At 39.7% G+C, this 17,012-nt stretch overlaps 1 protein-coding gene across 7 annotated transcripts in view; it reads left to right on the top strand.

Annotated features, from left to right (window-relative positions):
- Positions 1–16,222, top strand: part of VPS13B (vacuolar protein sorting 13 homolog B) — a 464,422-nt gene extending 448,200 nt beyond the window's left edge. For all 7 annotated transcript variants that reach the window (XM_085301417.1, XM_085301642.1, XM_085301811.1 and 4 more), the window contains 4 exons: positions 3,310–3,486; positions 6,039–6,141; positions 6,768–7,017; positions 12,216–16,222. In XM_085301417.1, the coding sequence (XP_085157543.1) occupies positions 3,310–3,486; positions 6,039–6,141; positions 6,768–7,017; positions 12,216–12,461 (776 nt within the window). In that variant the 3' untranslated portion in view covers positions 12,462–16,222. The remainder of the gene's footprint in view (positions 1–3,309; positions 3,487–6,038; positions 6,142–6,767; positions 7,018–12,215) is intronic.
- Positions 16,223–17,012: the final 790 nt, after the last annotated feature.

Here is a 17,012-nt window from a genome sequence, read left to right as displayed (position 1 = left end):
GCAGGACAACAGAAAAAAGAAAAGGAAACAAAATGGTTTCAGTTTTGCTAGCTTCCAGCTTCATGGCAAAGCAGGGACAGTTTCACGTGAGGGGAGATTTTTTTCCGATTATTTCTTGGTCTGCAGGAGTTTGCCGCAAACGAGCTGAGCTATGCTAACTTCTGTAACCACAGCCTTAGCCACGTTCACCAAACACTGCTTGTCTTTCTGAGCAGGAACCAGTTGCCTGCAGTAATCAAATTCTTCTTGAAGTAATACCATGACATCCTCTGAACTATCTGAATTTTGTAGCTATCAAAGTATCTTTTTTTATGAATACCAAGCAACATATATTAACTGGAGTGCACCCCAGCTGATGCTTAGCAGATGTTATGGTGTTGCTGGAACCTCTTTGGTCCAGTAATGGAAGAATATGTTTTTGTTTTGTTGCTTTGGTGTTTAATTTTATTGGGGTTTTCTTTATATATACATAATGTGTGTGTACATATGCGGACATGCATATAAAATTGAAAGCCTATGGTAAGGAGGAAGAACAAACTGGGGAACTGTTTTTTTTTTTAAAAAAAAAAAAAAAGAGAGACTGGACAGGGGGCATTGAGGAGAGAGGACAGGAACAACAGTAGGACACTGTAGCTGTCTCCAGGCTGTGAGGGTGAGACAAAGGCAGGAGGAAGCACTAGGTGTACCTCACRCTGTGCCTCCCTGATACTCGCGCCGATGCAGGGAGGGACCTACTGTGGTGAGTCCATCCTGCATGATGCTTCTTCCACAAACTTTATGTTGTAAAGCAAGGATCCACGTGGATACCAGGAGACATCCTCTTTGTATGGTGTTTGGTGCTAGGAGATGCAGTGAGCTTCATGGGTGTATCACCATTATCTCACTGCTGCTGGCTTTTGAGGTTGTTCAGACTTTAACCTTTTCTGCCTTTGCCCRTGCATGCTGCATACAGGAAAGGAGCTGCACAGAGCTGGCTTCCCTATCCAGGGGTCATAGGACCAGCCACAGGCACGGAGAGAGCTAAAGCTTAGTTAAAGGAGTAAGTTTATAGCTTATTATGAGATTTGTGGGCATAACCACAACACGTGAAGAGTTATGCCACTGAATACAATTCGAGATAAGATACTACAAAGGGTGACTGGAGAGGGCAAGCAAGATCACTGATCRTATTTTTTGCAGGTACCAAGGCAGGATTTGCAAAAGGATTTGAAGGATGAAAGGGCAGTGGCTTCACAGACAAGTTCAAAGCAAATGGCAGAATAACAGAAAGTGTGGAAGTACTAAACAACTGGCTAATTAAGCTCTGTATTATTTTGGCTACTATATAAATAATCTTATATAACACATTCACAGCAGTTTCCATTCTGCTTCCTTGTCCTCTGGGCCTAATTCCAGCTGAGAAGTGCCTGGAGCATACCACAGGTCCTTTGGAGTAGGCTCTTATTTATTATTACCTTATAACATTGCTCAAGTGTATTGCAGTAAATAATTTACAGTGCTAGGACTTAGGTGGATTACATTTAATAAGGCAATAACTTCTGTTCTGAAAGCACAGTTGCTGCGGATGACCTCGATAGATAGGGTGAAGGAGGTCGCAGGGTAACGTAATACTGCAGCTTAGCAGAACACCAAGTGCTGTTTTATGCCTTCCAGTGCATCACAACTGTGCAAAAGAAAAGACTGGACAAACAATCCCAATGGTGAAATGCCGTGTCAGGGTATTATTTTAGCTGAGCAGCAGGAGCAGCTGCTAAGTACTAATGAAACAGTYGAATTGAAAATTGTGTCATTTCCATGGCTTAGACCTAAGGAAGCTTCGTGGCCTTTGTGGCACAAAGAGTAAAAACTGAGCTGAGCACTAAGCTTCAGTGGGTGAGTTCAGTAAAAGCTGAGTATCGTGTTAAAAATGGACCATTTTTTTCTGAGGAAATACTATACATTTATCAGTAAATAAGAGACGTAGAAAAGATGGAAGCAGTATCTCCAAGAGGACAGATGTTTATGGAGATTGCAGGTTATGTGAGTTGTTGATAGGTAATGTCCTAGYAAACAGGACGTGAGGAAACATGTGCTGCTTCTCATCCTCGTCTTTTATTTGGAATGAATACCAGTGTACCAGTACAATATTAGTTCTGGTTGTTCAAAGTCAGCAACTTCTCCATTTATCCGGTAAACAGTAACTGAAACCATCTGAAAACCAGTTAGAGGCTYGCCGACTAGCGTACGTCACTCTGGTAAACATATGGGGCCACATACCTCTGCTGCGATGGTCGGGCTCGGTGGAATTATGCCTGGATTTGCTTCCCCATACAAAGCAGAATCTCCAAAGATGTCTGCGTTGCAGTAAAAATGCCTGGTTGCCCTGGTGACGCTCGCTCTTGCTCCTTCAATAATTGCTTTATGTTGATATTTGCAGCAGAAGCTGCAAACTGAGAGCTCTTTGAGGAGCCCGCAAACTCGCTTTGCACTGAGCAAAGAACTGCAGAGTAGGCAGGCCGTGTCGCTTTGCCCAATCGTTGTACTCTTAGCAATTTCCAAATAGCTTATCTATCAAAATTACAATAACTAGAGACATGTCTGTGGTTAAGTGGCTAGAGTAAACTCAAGATCAAAGAAATGTACCACCTCACATACCTGTTTACATTTCAGAAGATTTAAGTTGAAGTTTWGTGTTGATACTAAAAGCTGGGAAGGTCACTGTGTCACTTGTAAAAGTTTGACCCATGCACATTAAAGTAAAATATGACCGTTTTCACAAAAAAGTAACAAAAAGTCCCAAAGTCTAATTCTGCTAATCTTAGTAATATATCAAAAGTTGCATTAGCTTATGAACATTTCTGGCAGTGGAAGAGGATATAAAAATGATCTATTGAATACAGGCAGTTTTTATTCTCATGGAGTCAATCTCAGGCTTATAAGAAAATCTCATTTCCATAACTGCTGAAGTGTCCTAAAACTGATGGATTTTATTCCAAGCCCAACATTTTCAGCATTGCTACACAGAATGAACTAAATTATACCAACTCAACTTGATGGTATGTTTTCATCTTTCAACTACTTTTAACTAAATGCTTCTGCTGAGTGATCTGAATTTTTGAAAAAGTAAAATACCTAAAAAGGAAGTAGAGATTTAACATAAACTTCAGCTAAGGAGTTGTTTAGTTAATTGGTTGTGTGTACAGTAAATAGCTGTATAAGATGGGTGGAGTACAGTCCGTAATCCAAACAACACTCACTTCCAGTAGTAAGATTTCCTCTTATTCCGGGATATTAATCTTCATTAATCACTGGGGGCTCTTGTTTTTTCAGGTGCGATTGCTGGTATTGTAGATCAGCCGATGCAGAATTTTCAGAAGATATCCGAGGCCCACGCTTCAGCCGGGCACAAAGCCAAGGGGGTCATCTCCGGAGTGGGAAAGGGACTTATGGGAGTCTTCACGAAGCCGATTGGAGGCGCGGCTGAGCTTGTCTCCCAGACAGGTTATGGTGAGTTACTCTGAGCTCCAGCATCTCCGTTTAAAAGTGCGCGAGCAGATCTTTAAAGCGCTGTTCAAATACAACCCGCTGTGTCAGCTTACGTGACGCAGTAGCTGTGTGGCTTAGAAAAAGATTTAGAAATGCTACAGCTGAATAGTTACAAATGTTGTGCTGCTTTTCTTAAAAATCATGTTAGGCTTCTCTCTTGCGTTACAAATCAGTCCTGTACAGCACCACAAACAGAGGACGCAGAAACCATGAAGTAATTCTTGGAGTACAGTAGAATTAGTTACAGAAACATATGTGCTGCAAAAGGGTTCTTGACATAAATATAATAGAGCAACACCATACCCAATTAAAGCATTATTTTGAGATTGCTTTGTTACGACGGGGAAAGAGTTGTGTTATCTCTATAAGGAAGGGATTATGTTACAGGGAGAAAGWAGTGAGTTGTGTTGTGGGAACATCCGCTTTAAACTGAAGAGTTGCAAGAAGAATGTCCTGGTTTTAGATACCCAGGAGACCTTTTAGCATCCAGAGGTGGGTTTTACAGCTAGACTAAGTGCTTAGTGGCTATAGTGGTCAAACCTTTCAGATTAATGTAAATGCTTCTGGACCACTAAGAACTGCAAAAGATGAAATATCAAAATATACTAATTTAATTACTTTCAGTGTCATGAAATCTAAACTGCTGGTCTAGATAGTAAAAAAAAAAAAAAAAAAAGATGGGGGAGGACAAGGGCAGGGAGACCTAGTGATACAAGGACTGTAAATATGTCATTAATTTTGCCTCACTAATTACAACAAACAGATCTTGAAGATTAAAGTGTTCAGTGCTAGTTTATTTTTTGTGACGTATTGATTAGAGTAAAAGTAGTTTTCCTAGAGCTTAAGTTCCGAATATTGTTCCCACAGTTCCCCTTACATTTAGAACCCATTCCTTGAGGCAGCCTATTTAAGAAAAAAGTTAATGGCATACCTGCTGCAAATGTTTGAATAGTTTAATTTAATAACATGGTTGTTAGATAACTCTGTCTATTCTGCAATGATTTGAAATAATTGTCCTGACTTGATCTCATTTGTATGAGTGTAAGTAGTAGCTACTGCTCTGAATTGTGCATCCCATAGGTGTATAGCACATATCTGTAAAATCAGAAACTGACTGTCTTCCGTGGGCTATTATGGGCTGTCTGCACGTTCTTTTTGTTGGCTGTGGAATTACAGTTTCTAGGGTTAATTCCAATGCAGTCTTTATCCATAACAGCAGAGGGACACTTTTCATTGCAGATATGGTATACGACACATCATGTTTTCCAAGAGCATGTGACAAAAAGAGTTAGCCAGGAAAAAACATAAAAACTGTATCAATAATAGCTGACAGTGCGTGAGAGGAAAACACATGAGTTTGAGTAACTCTTGCCCACAACTGGATTGGAAGTGGGACCATGCCTCTTGGGGGGACCGAGCGGTGGGGGACCACACAGAAATAAACACATGTTCTCTCTTTCTCCATCTGTAAATGACATTTTCACTCACATAATGCTGAGAACCTCGGTAAGCCAACTGTTACAACTGGGATGCTGCTTTTAAGTATTACCATCAACATGTGTGTTAAAAATTAAAGGTTTTTTTTTCAGTGCTGATGTTTTGTTTAAATTACTGTCCATTGTGAAAAGGAATGTGGTATTGACACCCTTATGCAAAAATGCCTTTTGCTTCAATTGAATGCTTAATTAGACAAAATAAGTTTTCTTCATTTACTTAAAGAGCAGCTTTGCACTAAACCTTATAACAGTGGTGCTTATTGCTTAACCCAATTTCTATCTATCTTGTAAAAATTTTTAGACACAATTTATTTGTGATTTTTTTGCAACCCATTGATTTTCTTTCTGGTGACCATACCTTATTTTTAAAAGCTTACAGGGCACCTGAAACCACCCATACTGTATCATCTTTAGCTTTGGATAGTCTATTTAGAAACTGTGTAACTGCTTCTTGTAGTCTGCATTCTGTGCTGGCACTAAGAAGAAGTCACAATAAAGCAGATGCCCTGGGAGATCTCATAAATGTATATGGATCTGTGTTTAACAGCTAGATTAAGTAACTGAGCATTTAAATACAGTATCTAGGCAAGCTTTCCTTCTAATTTGTACTCATCATGACACATTTATGGACACATTTATGTTAATATTAAACAAGAAAGTTAACAATGGCCTTGCTTTTGATGCAAGTGATGTGTCCGATCCCACTCTGAAATGACGGCTCTCAGGAGCGTTGTGTTGCTCTTCATTGCTAGTGTGTGGCTGGTTTTAAGAACGTTTTAAGAACATTTGGGGGTTTTTCTGTTTGTTTGTTTCTTGCTAATGCAAGATCACTGGGGTTAAGTGCACAACTCTTGCATTGTAATATTTAATGAGTTATCTTGACTGCAGCTTCCAAAGATGTGACATCATTTTGGACCTACACTATTTTATGTACTGTGCTAAACAGATGACATCACTGCAGCATGTAACTCTTTTGTAGAAAACAACTAGTAAAAAACTTAAATTCTCTTACCACAGGTATTTTGCATGGAGCTGGACTTTCTCAGCTTCCCAAGCAGCGCTCTCATCCAAATGATCAACATGTTGAACAGGCTCCAAATAGCCACGTCAAATATGTCTGGTAAAATTATTTAGACACTTGCTCATTTTTACATCCACATTGTTTATTAATAGGTTCTGGCCTGTGGTCAAGTTAACAGGCTGCTTCCCTAGGAAAGGCTGAGTTATGGCAGTTTGTTTAGGAACATTAAACACAAAGGTAGTGCTTAGAAACCCAATCTGCAAATGATGGGCTGCTGATCTGCTTCCAGCTTTGGAACTACAGAGCTGATCTTTATTTAATGGCATTCAGTGAGTTCTTACTTATTTATCATTGCCCAAGAAAAATACTGCACATCTCCAGAAACAGCTGCTAGTGAAGATAGGTTTATTTTTTGCACTGAATTTGTAAGCCACTTCTCAGGRTAATTTTTCTATTAGGATGGAAATCAGCTGACCTACTGTGGTTATTAGGTCAATTTTGCAGTGAATGATTAAGGAGATTTTGATAAATAAWGTTTCACATTTATCTTGTAAGTCTCAGGTCTTACATCTTTCAGTAAAGGAGGTTTAAAGGATATTCACCACCTGTTTATTTTATACTTGCAGATAGCTACAACCTTAAGTAAAAACATTTAGTAATCAAAAGAAGTCCTTAACTTTATGTATAACAGTGATTTTTTTTTTGGGGGGGGGTGGGTAATGCAGGAAAATGCTGCAATCTCTAGGAAGGCCAGAAGTCCATATGGCCTTAGATGTCATGATCGTGAGTGGATCAGGCCAGCAACATGAAGGCTGCTTGCTGCTGACCTCAGAAGTGCTCTTTGTGGTCAGCCTCAGCGAAGATACCCAGCAGCAGGCATTCCCCGTGACTGAAATCGACTGTCTGAAAGATGATCAACAAAAAAACCTGTTGAAGGTGCAGCTAAAACAGCAAAGAGTGCCTTGTGATTTGGAGGTAAAGGCTGAGGTGTATTTTGCTTCAACAGTGACGCTGTGCTGGTGGTGTTCTTGACAATGGGCCTACTTTTGGGTCAGGAGGGCAGAGGAGTAAGTGTGGAGCTAAGGGACCTGCTGTTTTCCCACACCTCACTGTTGATTCTGTCACTGTTTGGATGAAACAGAGGTGTCTCCTCCCTTCTATCCTGTTTCTGGTTATAGAATTTAAAAATCTATGCCAGTAATTTCCTGAGGGAAAAATCAGAGGAAGTCTGGGATCTTRGTAAGGACCAACTCTGTTCTGAAGAGGGTCTCACAACCAATTTCACKTGTGTGAGGTGGCCGTTGCTTGGCATCCTGCAGGTGCTTTGCCTTTGCCTGCAAAGTCACAGTGAGAACAGTTCCTCATAATRTTCTGTGAATTCTCTTTAAACTGTTCGGTGATGCCAGTGTGTGCTCCTTGCAGTATATTTTTTACCTTGTCCTGTTTAACACAGTGGTCTTATTTGGCTACTAGCTGTATTTAGTTCTTTATGTCTTCCATTTCTTGCACATGAAAAATTTAAGTTAAAGACTTTAACTTACTACTACTACTACAGGGCTACTGCCCTGGAGGGGAAARGGAGATAACTGGTTCCTCCTGGGCATTTCATGCACTCAGCCCATCCTAGCCCCAACTTTAGCCCAGATTTTTTTATTGCACTATAGCAACTGTAGTGGCTGTTGTCTTTGTATCTGCTTATTCAAGGGGTGAGGAGCAGGCTGCTGCTCTGGGGAAAGGGCCCAAAGGGAGGTGGTAGCTGCAAAAAGGCGACAAGGGAGAGGGGCCTGTCTGGAAGAAGGGAAGGTGAGGGACAGTGAGCCTGGTTCGAGTCCCCATAGTTGCTGCAGCTGGGAATATATCAATGTTTAGGACTTCCAGATAAATGGCTTCTGTAYGTGCATAAGCACAGCCCTGCATACCGGGAACGCAGGGTGCATCATTCCCACATGCTTGTGCTAGTACACATGGTAAATGTGACTACCTTTGGAGGTACTGGACCAAATGCGTACCTTTTCTTCTGAAGTTTTGGATGGAAAATCAGGAGCCCTGCTCCAGTGGTGCAGCAATGCCAGCAGCGGTAAGCCTTGAGCCACCCAGTCTCAGTGCACGAACTCCCTTGCTGACACTGGCTCTTGAGAACACAGTGAAAATGTATGGCACGAGTAAAAGCAGCGAAGTGTGCCTATGYCCCCCAGATGGAGTGGAGTCAGTGATGGCAATACAGCAAAGCCTGATACTGATGCCCCGAAAAACAGACGTAGCATAAATATTCGTTTGGAATGCACAAACTGATGCTGGAGTTTCCATAAATGTTTAAAAAAATATGTTCTAAGGAAGAGCAGTTGAAAGCAAGGCAGACAGGAATAAGAAAGTTTTCATTTTGGGTGCCTAAGGCAGCTACACAATGGGAGATTCCAAAAGATTTCAAAAAGCATTTGGTGATTACTTAGAGTCATGTAATGTTCTTTGGCAATTAATGTTCCTATGTATTTTTTTCTTAGTGGATCGGGACATTTCATACTTAGTAATTTCTGCAGCTGAGGATGACAGTTCTGCGGTGCTTGAGTCTGTTTTGTATGTCATTGGTGCTGATGGGAGCCAGGGCCCCTCTTCTCTTTGACAAGGGCTTGTGTGAATAATCTTCAAACACGATGATTAGGGAAAGTAGTCTTAGGAGCAGCAAGCTGTGGCTTGCCGATTAGCGGTTTCAGAGCTACAGACCTACACCTAAATAGATATAAGTCTTAAATACCAATGGTGGGCAATCGTGTTGCACTGCAATCGTGTTGCACTGCAGATGTCCTCAGCTGAAGTGCGAACACTGCTGTGCATGATGACACTAGCAGAGCTGGCCAAAATTTTTTGCTGAAAAATGCCCGTGTGGGCATTATTATGATAAGTTTAAAGAGATGATCTTACTTTATCTATTTTGCTAGTTAATTTAGTCAAAAATCCTAGAAATAATAACAATAAATTGAAACATTTCATTTCAGCATTACAAAATCCACTTTTTTTCACCAAAGATAGTTGCCAAAAAGTTTTGTTTCAGCTCTGCCCAAAACAGTTTCTGCCCTTCCCTCTCCTCAGCTTCTTGGAACTGTTAAGAAACAAAACATGCGTTATTGCACAGCTGCAGTCACCAGAGATGTTATAGAGCATTCTTTGACTCCTTCAGAAATAGGTTTGCCTGATGGCTTGTTCGTCTTCACAATATATAACTTAATCCATCTGGCTAGGAGTAGACTGGATAAATTCTTGAAAACTCTGGCACTGACAACATCATTGTTATTGAAAGGGAAGCATTAATTGTACTTGGATTATCTTGAGATAATTGAGACGCTGGTTGCTTCCAGACACATGTCAAACTCCAAAAGCCTGCTCTTCCAGCTGCTCTTGGTATAGCTCATGATATCAAGAAGACAGCAAAAAGCTGAAGGGCCCTGCAATTTCAGATACTCCAGTGTGTCTTTCTGATGATCAGCAACAGGGATTTCATGATAGTGYGCATATATCATCTTTGGAGCTTAACTTCTGGATTTTTCGGAGCAGTAAAAAAAAAAATCCAAAGAAGACTTACTTTCTCACTCATTGAGTGTGCACAAAGCAGGTCTTTAGAGCTATGTACACATCCAGATTATACACCAGATAGATAGGTACTTTGGATTTAGTTAGAATTGCTGAAGAATCATTCTCTGTAAGCCATAAAAGGAGGAGGGTGGAATTCTAGAAAACATCTGTAATTCTTAACCGCAAAATGTTAATATGAAAAGACAAGCAATCTTTAAGATTCCCCTAGCAGATAGATTAAGCAACCCGTGACCAAGTTTGGATTCATATAAYGGTTTGGCTATTAGCATAATAATTGTTCACACTAGGTGGTTAAAGCACTCAGTGGCATTGTTAGGTCCAATTTAGGGCAAAATGTAGACTAAAAGCAATTCCAAGTTTCTGTTGTTGTCTTGACATTGTAAGCTAAACTGAAACTGGCTGGAGAAGCAAATGGTTACAGATGAAGTCATCTGGAAGCAAGTAGGGTCCCAGTTACTTTGGAAGACCATCCAAGAACAGTTAATATTTCCTGCTGAATAATTTTGCTATCTATATCTGTGGGATATGGCCTGGGGCTGAATGAGGAATGGATTCTCGGTGATGCCAGCACCATTTCCATCTCCTCTGACAACTTTGATCTTTTGGTCAGTGTGGAGTCAGAACTATAACCTCAGCTTCCCCTGGGCTTACCTACCTAGAGCAGAAAACAGGAAAAAATGTGGAGCCACCCACATGCAAGTTTTGCCTCATAACTTACAATCTAGCTTACGTAGGTGCTACTTTAACATATTTCTCTCATTTCAACTAGTAAAACAGGCCAACTGCTAAGATATACTTTATTTCTGTGACACGAGGCTGAAGACGTGGTTCAGACACCATGCTCCACTGTTAGCCATGTGTCTGCTGCAGCAGTAGTCTGCCTTCTGACTCTAAGGTCATTCAYGGAAACCACACTTTCCTCTGCCCATTTCATCATTTTTCACTGTTCCTAAGCATATGATCAAACTTTGAACTCCTGAGTTTGTTCATGTGCCTGCTTCCTGTAGCATTTTTGTGGTGATGATTGAAAACAGGAGTGTTTCTACTTGTTGAGCAGCAAATCCATCTCCAAAGTCATAGTAAAAGTCCAGAGGGGAATGGTTTGATTTGGATGGGATATGTGTCTCTATCTGTCATACTAATTCTTTCTTCAGATAAGTGAGAGTTTGTTTAAAGTGAGCCCTACAGTCCAGAGATGTGACAAGATATTATTCTGAGATGTTAAAATGAACCCAGTGGTCTTGTTTGAAAATCATCACATCTACTGAGGCATCTGTAGTATTTTACTTTAATAAAGATAGCCAGAAAATAGCAGTCTTTGAATCACCTGTGTGTCATCCATTGAAGACATACATTATAAATCCTGCAAAAAATAACAGTGATCAGCAATTCTCCAAGAATAAAGAATACCCTACAAGAGATTTCCCAAAAATGCAAATGACAGAAAAGTAGAAAAAGGTTCTATTCTGAATGACTTTGCTAATGGCATCATTATACCGTCCAAGGTGGTATTTCTGAAATACCTTGTTTTGAATTCATGCAACTAGCTTGATGGCTGTTTACATGCTTTCTTTTCCCAAGCTAGTTCCATTTGTCTCCAATGTCTTCTTCAAAAGGGCACCGCAGACTGGTCTTTCAGAGCCAGGTTTGCCTGTGGCTTTTCATCTAGTACTTTGCCTGGTTGGCTCCATATGGTAGATGCCTCTTTTCTGTTGGCAATATTGGTTTTACTGGTCTTTTTTTCCAACAGATGTGGGTTACCTGCATTTCTTTCTTTTTAATAGAGCCTTGAAATGCTATATGTCAGCCTGCAACCAGGATTTCTTCAAAGGAGTCCTTCCAACACATGGTGATGGAAAAGTCAGCTGTGTAGATGCCTCAGTTTCTTTTTCATAAATTATGTGCTCAAACAATCTTTAGTAAAACCCTTTGGTTTAAAAAAAAAAAGAGAAAAAAAAGTAATTCTGTTGATGCTCTGATCCAAAGTAGGGTGGTTTTTTTTTTTTTTTTTTTTTTTTTTTTTGGTTACTGGAGACAGGTGGATACATGCCCTCATACATAGAACATTTGACTGGAATGTTGATTCAGGCCCTTATTCCAGATCCCACTAAAGACTTACTTAAATACTTCCCTGATATGGCTATGGGCTGTTGCGATTTTTAATTGTATTTTGTGAAGAAAAGCTGTGCTAGTTAGAACTGCTGCCTGATAAGCACTGCCAGGAACTACTGGCYTTTTTCTAAAAGTGGTTGAGAAGCTTTTTCTGTCTGCAGGTTGATCTGTTGTAAAGATTACTCTTGAGTCCATCCCTGAAATTCTCGGAAGATACTGCTTCAACTTTTCTATGGCAGAGTTAGAGCGTCTTAGCATGGAAGCATCCAAAATATCAGAGAGGCCTGAGCCACAGAGCACAAAACTATGAGAGAACTCTGCTGATGAAAACATCCATGCAGATACACTTAAGTTTCCGGGGGGGGGGGGTGAAATGTTAACTACAAAAGTAATGTTGAACTTTCTGTCTTTCTTTACTATTAAGTTCAGTTTCTGTCAATATTTCAGTAATCATTCGTGTTGTCTGATTCCAGGCAGATGGAGTTAGAGAGAGACTATCAGAACAACAGTACAACCGCCTCGTGGAGTACGTCACGAAGGCATCCTATCACCTCGCCCCCGGCACCGCTTCTGCACCAGCCTCACAAGCTGTGGCTACCGAACACCTTCCAACTATAACGAAAACCTATCAGTATGTAGTTGATCCAAATTTTGCCCGAGTATTCATTAGTAAATTCACAATGGTAAAAAATAAAGCCTTGAGGAAGGGATTTAATTAATAAATATTTGTGGCAAGAATAGTAGTATCATCTTACCATTTTGAAAGTAGTACTTTCTGTGCAGTAATCTACGTCAAGTAGAGACACACGTCATTGGTGAGGTAGGAGACAGTAACGCAATTAAATGGAATAGCTTTTCTAGCATTCCAGCTCCCTAGCTAAGGTGTTAGTGCTGGAAGGAAAGTGCTCTCCTAGCCTTGCAAATGAATAAAGTGAAAAGGGACAGTATTGGACTATAAACTGAATCAAAATCTTTTGTCCTTTCAATAACTGAAAACCAGGGAATAAGGAAAATTTGAGTGTACAGACACATTTTTGCCACACGCAAAAATTTGTATCAATACTTACTATATCGTATTTTAGGGTCTGCCAGTTTCTGTTATAAACCAGGTTTATAACTCAGCTGTAAAAACTAGCTCAAGGTTGAGCCTCCCCCCCACACACACACACACCCACACACATACTCTCCCCAACATGTACGTCCTGAGGCAAAACATTTTCCCCCACTAAATCTGAAAAACCCAGTGTGGCTGTTTTAAGTTACTAGTGACAGCTGGGTTTTAGCACCACTTTAACCTTAAAATAGCTTCCTTTATTTGACTGAAGTTTTGCAGGACATTAGTCCTTAATGTAAACTAGTGCCTTTGTGTGGTTTGGAGAACAAAACACTAACTACAACATGAATTTATTTTTAAAACTGTCTGTATACAAAAACTTTATTTTATCCACCATCAAATTTTCAGAAGGACTTTCATCATATGTATGRCATTGTGCATCGTCTGGTAGTTATTTGGAAGCCAGTAACATGCAGTTTAAAAACTTTAAGAAMCAGTGCTTCAGCTCCTTCAAATTTACCAGAAAAATCTGTACACTCATTGTAACAAAGAAGTGCAGGTGCTGAACATAGCCTTGTTGGCTGTCACTTCCTTCTTATCTCYACCACTACTATAGCACATTTTCTTTCTTAAGCCCTTACTTATTTTATACTTACAACCTTGAAGTGATAAGACCAGGGATATTTAGAAACATGACCTTTTAGATATATTTGTGTTAAGCAAAAAATGAAAATTCTTGCAAGTTGATCCAAAAGTRTGGACCCACAGGCTCCAATTACATTAATAGTTAATGATGCTATCATGATACATGTCAGATACTATGTTAAACAAACACATTCAGGACAAATGAATTTGCTATATGTCATCTTTTCAGATGTTTTAGTAGGCAAGAAAGTGCTTTCTCCCAGCATGGTTAGATTGCTTTATAAACCAAATGTGGCTACAGCAGCTTTATTTAAAAAAAGAAAACAAAAGTTTACKTGTTTTGTGGGTAACTTCTCTCCCCTTTTGTATGTACTTATGGACGCAGYCTTTGGGGATTCCTGAACGTGGCCAGAATTGGAAAATCTTTCTTTAAGGACTGGAATAAAATCTGATCTACTTTAGTTAATACCTTCTGTGCATACCAGGTATGACCAAATGCACAGTAAATAAGAATGTAGTAATTGCAATTTTTTTTTGAGTTCTGCTTTGTTAAAAAGCTGCCTCTAAAAGCCATGTCTTTTGTGTACTGAAAATGCAGAAGCCGGGGATCTGAATTGCCCTTTCTTGAATGTGAAATGAACTCATCCATTAGCAACATTTCATACAGTGATTGAATAACTTAGTCATTGTTTAAGTAACACTATTTAAAAATGTGTACATATCTATATTTTCTTCATTCCTGAATATTTTATGGAAATAGTTTAATACTTCTAATTGTAATAGATTGTAATATTAATTGTAATATATGAGATATTGTAATATGAGATTGTTTAAAGATGATAAAATTATTCCTACACTACTTGGGTTTTTGAGCTATTTGGTCATTCAGTACAAATGAATGTGCAGGTCATTGCATAGAACAATGACAAAGACATACAAGCTTCATGTAGACCCCCATTAGAGTCCAGTAGGTGACTGGTCTTTGTCATGTACCAGAAAATGCAAATAGATCATGACAATGCTTTGGAAGTAAAGACTGATGAGTAGCTTGCCAAAACACGTGCTGAAAAGTTTTATGGTTTTGTGACTAACTGAATCAAAACAGCACTGTAGTCACCATTTGAATTAGACTAATCTGTTCATTATGTATGTAGTACGCAAATCAGCCAAGAGGACGCAAACACACCTGTAAAAAATGATGGAAGGCAGCAGTTTAATTTCCAAAAGTCTGTAGATTGCTGCCATTGTATAAGATTATATTAGTGTTTTTCCAGCATTAGCTTCTCCTGGAATAAACACTTGCTTAAATTACACTCTTCTTCAGTGAATTAAGCTAGCATCTTTACTGCATTAGGCAGGTTCTTTCTCCCCCTTCTGACCACATGTATGGAAACATGTGTGGAGACTGCATATAAATCAGCCTCTCCTACATATGAGCTGCGTGAACTATGAAAACAAAGTTGTCCAGAGAGCAGCTGCCTGTACTTAGCTGCTAAAGCACTCCAATGTGTAYGCGTAAAACATACCTACGCTCATAATGCTCTTTAGCCCTGGAGAGAGCTCACAACTTCAAATATCTTTTTAGTTTGCTCCCAGAACAATCAATCATTCCTCAAACACTCGCGAATAAAGCAAGGCAGCCAAAAATTTGAAGGCCTAGCCAGCCTGATACAAGGCAAGACCTTTCCCAAAGTAGTTTAGGGCAAACCATTCCTTTTTATATACTTCATATATAAATATAGCAAAATCTTTGAGGTCAGTTGGGGATGGGCTCAGAACTTAAGCACATGTTTTCCAGAGCTGCATCTCCCATAAACAGCATACCAGACCCTGCAACAAGCAGCTGCTTTAGCAGTAACACACATGGGCTTTTCCTGTGCCTTCCCTCTCCGGTTGTTTGGAAAATACAATGATAGGCAAGACCTGGATTAACGTACTTGGCTCTCTCTGGCAAGGGGAGGGGGAAGACACGAGAGGATGGTTAAAGAGCTTGAAGGACTGGTGCTGGTAAGGTGAACCCTTCACTGCTAGTGGAATTCACTGTTAGATACCCCCAGCCTTGCCCTCTCTTCCTGCTTCACAGGTAAGAAAGCTCTGCTCAYGCTCATCTTTCTTAGTATTCAACTATGGGCTGTTTTTTATTGCCCGCTGAAAGGATGCATTTGTTTTGCAGCCATGGTGAAACCATAGCATCATGATAAAGTAACAGTTAAACCTGCTGACTTCCGAAGTGCAAACAGGAAAAGGAAGACCTCACTTTTTCTCTTTAATACATTTAGCCAAAGACACGTTTGATCTGGTGCTCTGCTGTATGATCAGAAGCTGAATTCAGGCACAAGACTCACATTTCTTAGAGTCTGTCTGTGCATTCTGGTTCTTGCTACTAGCAATGACTCAAACTGCTGTTGGCTATAACAATTTGTAAGACACAGAAATTTAAAGTAAATTAATTCAAAGCAACTGTGAAAAATACATGGGTTAGAGCTGTGAGGGAAGCCAGTTCTATTAGCCAGTGCACCTGGCAGTAGCAAGTTTCCCTGCCTCTGAAGCTGTCAGTATGACTAAAGCTCCCAGGCTATTACAACCTGCAGACATGCCTGAGAAATGTTAGTCAGTGCTTAATGGCATACAATGTTTATACTGTATATTTGGAAGATATATTGCTATCATTTGCTATTGTTAAGCTTTGGTTTACATTTTATAGGAGCAGGGAGTATTTTGATTACTAAATAGTTTCCCCTGCACTACTAATGTCGAATTATTTCTTTGGTCAAAGGAAGCACTGTGTTTAAAGAAAGTTTAAATAAAATCCCTTGTTCCTGCATCCTAGCATTCTGGATCAAATATGTTACTTAAATAGCTTTTATTAGTGATACCTATTAAGTGTTAAGAAGTTAATAGTTCATTTAAAATAAGTTACACCAAACAGAATTTGAACTTAAGACCTTCAAATGCAATACAGATCCTTAATTTGTCCTGCTTCTTCATACAAAACTTCCCCTGTTTTCACATGATCAGATTTGGCTCTTCTTGTAGTACCCACATTCGGCAATGAGGCCACAGTCCTAGCACTATCTCGAACCTCAGCTATAGGCAATGTAAAAAAAAAAAACATTTTCCAAATATCTGGTAATGAGACACACAACAGACCATCAGGTCTYGGGCAACACAGAATATAACCTAGATCAAGACCATGCTTAGCTGAATAGTCTCAGGTATTAGAAAGATGCGTGCCTACAAAGAGTGGCAAAGAAAGAGTTGCATTATCACAATATCCTAAACTGCATTTCCTCTTTTCCACTGCTTTAATACTCCTTCCCTCTGTACATCAAATACGTACGTATGTACGTACCTCCAGTTTAGAGTCATTTTCTTCCTGTTACAGTTACCCATTGTATAAGAGTCAGCATTTGTGTAGTTTCTAASTCTTGATTTAACACTTGGCTGCTGTGAGGAAAGCAAGACAGTGGTGGCAGCAGAAAGATATGAAGGCTCTCTCGTGTATTTTCCAGAATTCCTCTGCAAGTTCTTTCATCTCAGGGTCACTTCACCTTCCAAAACAAGAGGTAAC

The sequence above is a fragment of the Rhea americana genome, unplaced genomic scaffold (genome assembly GCF_003343005.1).
Source record: "Rhea americana isolate MKP2758 unplaced genomic scaffold, rheAme1 scaffold_0, whole genome shotgun sequence".
Classification (NCBI taxonomy): domain Eukaryota; kingdom Metazoa; phylum Chordata; class Aves; order Rheiformes; family Rheidae; genus Rhea; species Rhea americana.
The sequence above is the reverse complement of the archived record's forward strand: the minus strand, read 5'-3'. Positions and strand labels throughout refer to the sequence as shown.